This window comes from Apium graveolens, chromosome 3 (genome assembly GCF_009905375.1).
Source record: "Apium graveolens cultivar Ventura chromosome 3, ASM990537v1, whole genome shotgun sequence".
NCBI lineage: Eukaryota > Viridiplantae > Streptophyta > Magnoliopsida > Apiales > Apiaceae > Apium > Apium graveolens.
The window spans coordinates 21622334-21633830 of NC_133649.1; the positions used below are offsets into that span (position 1 = coordinate 21622334).

Here is an 11497-nt window from a genome sequence, read left to right on the forward strand (position 1 = left end):
AAGCCAAGATGCCTTCGATCGAGAAGAAAGAATGTCTGGAAATTCACCAAGGAACCGATTTGATGACCCCATAAAGAAATTTTCTGGAAAAACGTATCCTACCTCCAAACTGAAGGGAAGCGCTAAAGGTAAAATACAGAGCATCGAGCAACACTATCATTAATGGAAGAATATATCATCGGTCTGTCAGCCAGCCCCTCCTCCGATGCCTAAATAACGAAGAACAATGTCAAGCTCTCGAGGAGGTACACGAAGGAATTTGCGGAGAGCATCTGGCTGGTCGGTCCTTCGCCTTCAAAATCTTTCATCAAGGATTTTTCTAGCCAACTTTGAAAACCGATGGTAGCGAATATGCCAAGAAGTGTGTACAATGCCAGTTGTTCGCCACTGTTCCGAGGCAACCCCCTGAAGAAATGACTTCAGTTCTCAGCCCTATTCCATTCGCCATGTGGGCCGTTGACATAGTTGGCATTCTCCCAACTAGCACAAAACAAGCAAAATACTGCATAATTGCCATCGACTACATGACCAAGTGGGTCGAAGCCCGACCATTGTTAGCTATAACCGAAGAAGCAATAAAGAAGTTCTTCCTAGAGCAGATTATCCTCCAATTTGGAATTTTGAAGATTTGCATCTCTGATAACGGGACTCAGTTTATTGGAAACAAGTTCCGAAGGTTTCTGCACCACTTCAGGATCGAACAAAGATTCAGCTCAGTCGCCCACCCGTAAGGGAATGGGCGCAGCTAAAGGCAGGTGGTCGGAAGAACTCCCTTGGATCTTGTGGGCTTACCGAACGATCCCTAGGTCCTCAACAGGGGAAACTCCTTTCAGGATGGTCTATGGGACCGAAGCCCTAGTTCCAGTCAAAATAGGGTTGGAATCATACCGAACTGAGGTCTACAATGTAGAAACTAACAGCTTTGGGCTGAGGGCGAACGTGGACTTATTGGAAGAAGAAAGAGAGGCTGCCCACCAAATAAACATGAAATATTTGCTACAGACGACCCAACACTACAACTCCAGCATTAAGAAGAGGTCTTTCGGAGTAGGAGACCTAGTCCTCAGAGAGCTGGCTGCTTCCATGCCGACAAAACAAGTGAAGCTTCAGCCGAATTGGGAAGGGCATACAAGGTGATTGAGGTCGTTCGTCCAGGAATGTATAAACTTGAAACACTAACAAGCGAAGCAATCAGAAACACCTGGCACGCCAGTCACCTTCGAAAGTTCTATCAGTAAGAAATTTCCTCTTAAGTCAATTTGTACTTCTCTTTGAATTTTATGTAAAAAGTATACAAGTTTAATGATAAATGAAAATGCATTTCTATGTCAGGTATTTCTTTTTTTAAAATACAAACTGAGTGGCCGAAGTAGTATTATCTAGGGGCGATCCCGAAGAAGATAAACCCTCCGGCCAACATGTTTGGTTTGCTTATGAAAAAAGGATGAATGGATAAAAATCTATGGGCAATTCCATAAAAATCAAACATCATTCACTCTGTATTTATTATTCAATTTGCAATGAACACGTGGCAAGGACAAATGAAGAATCTTTGGGGGCAATCCTGAAATAAGACCTTCTCCTTCGTCCTTCCCTTACAATTCATAATGATATTAAAGAAGACCGAAGGAAGCCCTGTCTAAGGGCGATCTGAAAGAAGACATGATCCTTCGTCCTCAAATGATGCATATATTCCTTACATCTAAAAGAGCGATGAAGGTCAGGTCTAGGGGCGATCCTGAAGAAGACCAGCCCATCTTCTCATATATTCCTTAAATCTAAAAGAGTAATGAAGGTAAGGTCTAGGGGCGATCCCGAAGAAGACCAGCCCATCCTCTCCTTGGCCTAATATAAGCTACTTTTTACTACTAATGTTGACCGAAGGAACGAAGTCATGCATGTCAAGGGACAATCCGAAGACGACTACCATCCTTGTTCATTCGCCCAACAGAAGCCCTACATAGTGTCAACGACCCAAGGTTCCCTTCGGACTCGGGCCTCGGCCTTTGACACTTGAGGTCGAAAAAGGAATAAGAAGTGGCGAGGCCATGAGTAAAAATTCTGAAAATTCTGAAAATTGCTAAGGCAGAAAATAAAGCCGAATATGTGATGACCAAGTTAAAATTGCTAAGGCAAAAAATAAAGCTGAAGATGCAATAAAATCCAGAAATATACTAAAAATAATGCTGACAAAAGATGGAAGATGCATTAAAATATAAAATCAAGACAGCTGGTTAAATTAAAAAAGCTCGAAGGCAGGAGTATCAATTATAAGAAGCAAATTTACAAGTAGAAAAGATGAACGAATGAAGCAGCTGCAAGAGTTGGGTATGACCATGAAAACACCAACAACAGACTTCATAACAAGATCATCTTCAGTCATGTCAAGCTCCTCGGGGATGGAAGCTTAGGCCTAAAGGTCTTCATCCGAGAGCTCTTCGTCTTCTCCGGAGGAGATGGGAGGGGCTTCGACTGCTGGTCGACCGATAGGATCCTCCAGGCTATCGTCGAGCAACTGCTTATAATCCCAGTTAAGACCGTGAGCCTTCTCCAAGACATAATCAGCGTCGAACTGGAAGCAGCGGTCCTCCGTCAGATCCAGATGTTTCTTCGTCTTCCGAAGCTCCTTGCGGGACTTCTTCAGCTGGACATTTTGGTGGGAAATCCTCCCATTCTCCCTTTAGAGGGCCTCCTCCAGCCTGGTCTTGTCGCCCTTTAGGACTGTGGCCTGACCATGCAGCATCTCGTTCTGGGTCTTCACCCTCCCGAGCTCCTTCTCGACCGTCGTTGCCCTCCTCTCCAGCTCTTTCATCTCGGCCATCCGAGTCTCCATGTCCCTAACTTTATCATCCACGGCCACAGCCCAAGGAGCAGCCTGCCAAAAAATACACAAGGTAAAAATGTCAAACGAAAGAAGATAAGAAGTGTACAAAAGGATAAAGACGAATGAATGCAAATTAACTACGTACCAGGGATAAAAAGGACAAAAGCTCTGTACAGGCCTCGATTGGAGAAGCCGAGGAAAAGGCCAGAAGGTCGGCGGAAAGCTGAAGGCCGTGGCATAAGTCTTAGGCCACCTCCTTTGTTGACTGCCTAGCCAGGTAGACAGTGTGGTCGGATGTCAGAACACCCCAACCAGGGAGGTACGTCTGAACGATCCCATCGCGGCTTCATATCCTCTTAGGAGGGACCCCTTCTCCCACGAACTCCAGCTCGTCCCCCTCGCCGCCTTCCAGAGCAAGTGAGACTTGGCGTAGCGGAGAAATCCTCACAACCTGGGGTCTCTCCTCCGTCTCCTCAGAGGGATTTAGCGTAGCTTTCTGCCCAGAAGCCTTTTCCTTCACCGCCGCCTCCGCGGCTCTCTTCTCGGCTGCCGTGGTCTTCTTTCTCTCAATCAGGGCCTCCCTAGAAGACACTGAAATAGAAGAAAAAATACAAGTCAGTCTCAGTATATGTAGAAGCATGTAAATAAGGAAGACAAAATGAGGGGCATGACGTACGAACAAAAGAAAGCAACTATGCAAATAATAAAAATGATACAAGAGAAAGGAAACAGACGAAGGAAAAGTTTGTTACCCCCACACCACAAACTCAAGAGCCAGTCTCTGTCCCTAAATTCTTCGGGACCAAGCTTGCTCATGTTAACATCGACCAGAGCCGTATAATTGTCCTTTTCCTCTTCCATCAAATTCGGCAAGAGTAGCAATGAATCGTTCACATCATGCCAGACAGACATCGCGGCAAGTTTCGGCCCACTCACGAAGCACCAGTGAGTACGGGTGGTCTTGTTGCTGGAGTTGATGGTTGTCCAATCCGCTCGGCCAGCCCGACGAGCGATGGTGTAGAAACCCGGGCTTTTTGGATTCTACCGGAAATCATAGTGATACCAGAATAGCCGAGTGCTGGGAGTAATTCCGGCGTGAAGACACCTATTCTGGAAGCAATTGATATGGATGAACTCGTTGGGGTCCATCTATCCTATGGCAATCCCCATCTGGCTGAAGAGGTGCTTCATAATCTTCAGCGTTGGCACTCTAAAGCCGCATTTGAACTCCGCCTCCGAAACTCCAACGGCACAGTCGACGTATCCTTTCGGCACTTATGGAGTGTCATAAATCCGTTCGTTCTCCTTGGCAGCATAAATCCAGAAGAAGCCCCGGGGAACGAAGAAGTCAGAGTACATCTAACCTACCCACTCCTTCGACAATTCCGATCGGTTGTTCGCCGTCGGGTAGTTCGCTGCGGAATCGAAGAGATCTCGCCCCGTCCTCTCTGGACGGATAGAAGATATCCCGGCCAAACTGTTTGACCTTGGGTCCCAAGTCTCTGCCGGATGGTTCGCTCGGTCCATGTCCCTGAATTCGGAAACAGAGAGACATTAGTCCATGTACTCGGATTAAACCAAAAAGAAAAATAAAAAGGACGAAGGATGTTCTAACAGACAAGTTTCCGGAAGGAAATTCTTCCCCCAAAAACCCCTTCGTCTGCCATCTTCAAACTCCAGACCGAACATCTACACCCTGGGTCGGCTCCCGAAGGATGTTCTACAGCCAAGGACCCCCCGAAGAGAGTTCTTGGCAAGAGAATACCTCACATGCCATCTTTAAACCCATAGGGCACCCCTAAAATAAACAAAACCCAAGAAAACTCCTGTTAACTACCCAGAAAACATCCTATAAACCAAAAGCCCCAAAAACACAACTCCAAAAGACACACAAAGCCCAGGAAAAAGCCCCTGGACTTACATATTATGGTTCAATTAATAATTATAGTTTGAGTTTCAATCAATTTTGTATTTGTTTTAAATTATAATCCAACCATACGGATATGAAAATTGTCAAAAAAAAAAGTTTACGGAAAAATGTAAGTAATTTGAATATTTAAATTTTAACTATTTTTACAAATTGAATTTAGGGGGTGAGATCCTAACACTAAAGTAGTTCGACCAGTACTTCTTAATATTGTTTAATCTCATATTGAAGTTATGATTTTTTCAAAATAATTTATGAATGATCTTACTGTAAGGATGTGAAGATCTATATATATTAGTGATATGATAAAAAATTTAGAAAAAAATAAATTTATTTGGTTTGCTATTTTAACAATCGACTAGTAGTTTGACCAGTACTTCTTAATAGTGTTTAGTCCCATATTATTGTTTTAATTTTTTCAAAATAATTTATGAATGATCCAACCGTAAGGATTTGAAGATCTATATATATTAGTAATATGATAAATTTTTTAGAAAAATATAAATTTATTTAGTTTGCTATTTTAATAGTCAACTAGTAGTTTGACCCGTATTTCTTAATAGTGTTTAGTCCCATATTAATGTTTTAATTTTTTCAAAACAATTTATGAATGATCCAACGGTAAGGATGTCAAGATCTATATATTTTAGTGATATGTTAAAAAGTTTAGAAAAAAATAAATATTTTGCTTTGCTATTTTATCAGTCAACTAGTATTTTGACTAGTATTTCTTTTTTTTGCTAAATAATGGTGTTTAGTCCCATATTAATGTTTCAATTTTTTCAAAAATATTTATGAATCATCCAACCTTAAGGATGTCAAGATCTATATATTTTAGTGATATGATAAATGTTTTAGAAAAAAATAAATGTTTTTGGTTTGCTATTTTAACAGTCAACTAGTAGTTTGACTAGTACTCCTTAATGGTGTTTAGTCCCATATTAATGTTTCGGTTTTTTCAAAAATATTTATGAATGATCCAACCTTAACGGTTGGATCATTCATTAATATTTTTAGAAAATCGCAACATCAATAAGGGACCAAACACTAGTTAGAAGTACTCGTCAAACTGGTTGACTATTACAAAAGCAAACTAAATATATTTATTTTTTTCTAATTTTTTTGTCATATCACTAAAATATATAGATCTTGACATTCGTATGGTTGGATCATTCATTAATATTTTTAAAAAATAGCAACATCAATATGGGACCAAACACTAGTAGAAGTACTAGTCAAACTACTAGTTTACTCTTAAAAAAACAAACCAAATATATTTTTTTTTCTAATTTTTTTCATATCACTAAAATATATAGATCTTGACATTCGTACTGTTGGATCATTCATTAATATTTTTAAAAAATTGCAACATCAAATGGGACCTAACACTAGTTAGAACTACTAGTCAAACTACTGGTTGACTGTTAAAAAAACAAACCAAATATATTTATTTTTTTTCTAATTTTTTTCATATCAGTAAAATATATAGATCTTGACATTCGTACTGTTGGATTATTTATTAATATTTTTAAAAAATTGCAACATCAAATGGGACATAACACTAGTTAGAACTACTCGTCAAACTACTAGTTGACAGTTAAAAAAGCAAACATAATATATTTATTTTTTTGTAAATTTTTTTGATCACTAAAATATATAAATCTTGACATCCGTACGGTTGGATCATTGATTAATTTTTTTAAAAAAAATCAAAACATTAATGTGGGATTAAACACTACTTAGAAGTACTGGTCAAACTACTAGTTGACTGTTAAAAAAACAAACCAAATATATTTATTTTTTTAAAATTTTTATGTCATATCACTAAAAATATATATATCTTGACCAGTACTTCTTACTAGTATTTAGTCTATACTGATGTTTCGATTTTTTAAAAAATGTTTGTGAATGATCCAACCTTACAGATGTCAAGATCTATATATTTTAGAGTAATTTTTAAATTTTAGAATATTATAATCTTTGTAAGGAAAATATTAAATAATATTTATATCCTATTAAAGTTAATAATAATAATAATCTATATTATATATTATAATAGACAAAATATTAAAAATTTGGTAGTCGGTCGGCTGGTACTATATCGTTCAATCAGTAATATTGCATTTTTCAAATATCTTTTATAGAGTTATAGTTAATCAATTAAGTATTACCAAGCTAAAATAATATTTTTTTTAAGGTTACAACATAATAGAGACATTATATTTTTACCCTCAATAAAATAATAATTTCATTATAATAATATTTCCCCACACCAATATTATCACTTTAAATAAGTTTGAATGTTCTAAAAAGTTATGAACATATACGTTTACTTATATAATTATCATGAAATTATATCATTTAAAATTTTGAAATGAACAAAATTAAAAATTGAATTCAAGTATTTGTTTTTAAAATTATGTAATATTAAAAAATATATGCAGTCTTTGCATCGCACGGACTTTAAATTAGTAATAATAATAAATTGACACTCCTAATTGTATTTAGAGACACGTCAGCGATTCGCGTGAATTATATCTAACGGACCAAATTTAACTACTATCCCAACAATCCAACAATCCAATTATGGGAGTTACATTTTATATATGTTAGGTCACACACACTGTAGAGGGGGTGAATACAGTGTAAAGTACAATCAAATCGAACTTTAATATCTCAAGTAACAAAAACAAATTTTATTGAAACAATAAACTCTGTTACAGTATAGAACTGTTACCTCTCAGTGATGAACAAATATCACGAGAGCTGCTAGGGTTACTACAAATAATCTTCTCGAATATGATAACACTTATAGTGTAAACCCTATGTCTGTGTTTATATACTACACAGTTACAAGATAATCGCTAATTGATAAGGAATATAATTCCGCTTCCTAAAATATATCAATCAAATATCTTTTCTTCCAAGTATTCTATTCTTTATAGAATTCCTTCTTCATGCATATCTCTTCTTATGTTTATCTCGATCTTCTTTCCTTTAATCAGCTACTGTCCTTATCTGAACGTCCTTCAGCACTTAAGTTCTGATATCCATCTTCTGATGATTATCTCCTGATAATATAAGTACTGATATCCTTAAGTCCTGACTTCCAGTAAGTACTGATTTATCCTGTTTAAGTAAGATCTGAAAACTAAACATAAATCATATTAGCCATGACATTATCAAATATATCTAACAATCTCCCCCAACTTGTAAATTAGCATAATATACAAGTTTAACAGATATTTGATGATGTTAAAAACATTAAGTACAAATGCATGAGAATTAGACTAGATAACTACAACTTACAGTCCTTAAAGCTTTACCAGCATTTAACTTCTGATAACAGCTTCAGTCTGTACAAATATCAGAATTTAATCAGTTGTAGATCTTGACTTGGCTTCATCTTCTGATCTCTCTGATGTCAGGAGTTGTTCAGAGATAGTTCTTCAACAAACATCTCTCAGCATATCTAAGTTCATCAATCATCCTCCTTTTAGCATCTTTAAGCTCTGCATTATCTTCACCAATTTGAAAAATTGCAGCCCTGAGATCATTAATCTTTGCTTTTCTTATATCCTGATCTAGTCTGATCAAATAAGCTTTATCAGACTCAAGATTGAATTCCACAGCCCTGTAACCCAAAAAGGTAGTTATAATTTTAGCAGTGTTGGGCTTCATTTCAACTATATCACCCTTGTGATCTCTGTACTTTGGAACATATGTACTGTCAGACTTAACAGAATAAAGCCTTTTCTGTCTCTGAATCTGATCCTTCAAATAGTTTGCAGCACTTCCTGTCAATCTGTCATCCACTTGAAGTAAGAATAGTACATGATCCAATTCTTCAAAATACTTCAATGGAATGGCATTTTGCCTTATATGATAAACCCTACCATCTGTCATGAAATACAACAAGATGTATTCTTTCAAGTAGGTATGGTAAACCATTTGTACAGATTTCAGTTGATTCAATCTCTCAGGAGTTGCTCCAATACCTTTATACACACATTTATACACACTTATATCGACACACACACACATTTACACACACACACACGATTCCATCTTCCACAATTAAATAATATGAACCATACGACATACACACACATTGATTATATTGTGATTTTGTTCGTTTCTCGTTTAATTTTGTTCAAAAATTTGAATTTCTGTGAAATTTGATCAAAATTGTGATGATTACGTTGATTATAATATGATTAGGGTTTAAATTAGGGGTAGATTATGTGATGATTCAATTCAAATTAATTAATTAAAACAATAATTTGAAATTAGGGTTTAATTCGAATTACATTGTGATTTTGTTCGTTTCTTGTTTGATTTAGTTCGAAAATTTGAATTTTTGTGAAATTTGATCGAAATTGTGATGATTACGTTGATTATAATATGATTAGGGTTTAAATTAGGGGTATATTATGTGATAATTTAATTCGAATTAATTAATTAAAATAATAATTCAAAATTAGGGTTTAATTCGAATTAATTAGGGTTTAATTCGAAATTAGGGTTTAATTCGAAATTATGATGATTTGATCGAAATTATGATGATTTTGTTGATTATAATGTGATTGGCCTATTGTTAGATCACTCTTGACGATGCAGGATGATCATATTAGTACTTCCATATGGGCGGGAGGTGTGCGGGATAAGCTGAATGTACGGCAGTACACAGCTAATCATCACCAGTGGATACTTTCTGATCCCCAGCGTGAGTTACTGAGGCTATGAGGTTTCTTGGCTTTCACGAACAATCGATCAGTTTCTCAGAACGATATTCGTTTGATAACGGCCTTATTGGAAAGGTAGTAATTTGTAATCAGTTTTCTCATTTATTTGAATCGTCATTGGCAATGTTTGTGATGTTTGTATATGAATGCAATTACAGGTGGAGGTGATAGACTAACACCTTTCACTTTCCATTTGGTGAGTTGACCATCACCGTCGAGGATGTATACATGATTATGGGCCTCCCTGTTAAGGGTCGTCCAGTTACTCATAGGGAGCTTGACGCTCCGAAGGCATATTGGATGAGGGCATGGCAGGATGCAAGATTGGATGATGTGTGGCGTAGAGATATGTACAAGGACGGGGTTAAGCATTAAAAATTAAGGGAAAGATATGCGGAGCTACCAGAGGGGGGGGGGGCTAGAACAGGATCATGTGGTTTACACACGAGCTTATCTTTTCTACATCATTGAGGGCATATTGTTTCCTTCGTCGAGTCGATATACCGTGCATCCAAGGTATTTGCTTGTATTTGTTGCATTTCAGTTTTTAAATTGTAGATTATAGAATCTTAGTCCTTCACTTGTCCTTTTTGCTTGATTTTGCATATCAAGCCTTGTATTCTCATTTATTTCCAATTTGACACTATAATTCTTGTAATTGTCGTATTTTAGTTCTTAAATTGTAGTTTATAGCATCTTAGTTCTAATTTGACATTAATGTCGTATTGTTTTTGCATATCATGCCCTTATCATGTCCTGTATTCTAACTTACTCTATAATTCCAGTGTCGCATGTACTTACAGCTCATCCAGGATTTAGCTCGGATTAAATCGTATGCATGGGGAGCTGCTGTATTGAGCTATTTGTTTAGAGGTTTGACCAAGGCTGCTCATAAGAGTGCAACAACACTTAATGGATGCACGATGCTATTGATGCTATGGGCACACGAGAGGTTGTTACCTGGTGCTTCGAAGATTGCACCCAGGGTGGAGCTTGTTTGGACGAGGGCTTTGGCATGGGCTGAGCCGAACCCTGATCGGAGGGAGAACATTCACCACCATACATATATTGTTCTTTTTTGCATGTTTACGATTTTAACTCGCCTTCGACCAAACATTTGCATGCTTTAGATTTACACATATCCAGTTTCATATGTTTCCTTATTATTTTGCTTATAGGTCAGTACCGTGGGGATTTTAACCGATTTGAGATGAGTTGGCTGACATGGGAGCCTTATCGGTTATTCTTTGATGCGGTGGACTATTCTGAGGAGCAGTATGATGTCAATCTGATGGATGCTTCGTATATGAGTCTCGGCCGTATTCCACTTATTTGTTTCGAAATTGTCGAGTATGTCATACCGGACAAAGTCTTGAGATAGTTCGGTATGCTGCAGCATATTCCAGATGATCCTATTGACATGTCTACTCTGCGGAGGGACAGGTTATCTCGTTGGCAGAGGGACCAGCATATGACTACTCTGAAACTATACCGGGATGAGTGGTATGCTTTTGTTGATGGCCAGATAGAGCTAGTTAGAGATGGGAAGTACGTGAGCATTTACCAGTATATGTACTGGTATGCGACCCATAGTAAGCTGATGATTGCTCGTTTTATGGGTGGGGATCCCCGCAAGATAGTGCCGCGTGACTGGTATTCTCAGCAGGACATGGTTGATGCAGTATATTTTACAATTTAGTTTAATTTTTGAAACCTGTATTAATTTGTTTCATTATTTCATTTTTATAGGGTGTTTAGGTAGATAACTAATAGTTGTTAATGATTTATGCAGCTTAACTGTGCGATGAGGACATTGCATGCTATTCACAACCATGATCCCCCAGACTGGTTTCTATGAGTGCATTCCTGAGTTTGTGATTCGTTATGATCGAGTCAACACTGAGTGGAGGGGTCCTTTATTCAGTAGACCTAGTTTTGATAGACCCTCACGTGCACATGATATGCATATTGATCCAAGTGCTCCTCCTTCACCTGAGAAAC

General features: G+C 37.5%; 1 protein-coding gene and 1 long non-coding RNA gene across 2 annotated transcripts; both read left to right on the forward strand.

Moving 5' to 3' along the window:
- Positions 1-735: 735 nt before the first annotated feature.
- LOC141713985 (uncharacterized) lies at positions 736-1137 on the forward strand. The gene has a single exon (XM_074517536.1). The coding sequence runs from the start codon at positions 736-738 to the stop codon at positions 1135-1137; it is 402 nt and encodes a 133-aa protein (XP_074373637.1).
- An 8137-nt stretch (positions 1138-9274) lies between these two features.
- On the forward strand, positions 9275-11497 carry LOC141710629 (uncharacterized). The gene is made up of 3 exons (XR_012570987.1): positions 9275-9571; positions 9655-10012; positions 10282-11497. It is a non-coding gene; the product is annotated as an uncharacterized LOC141710629 (long non-coding RNA).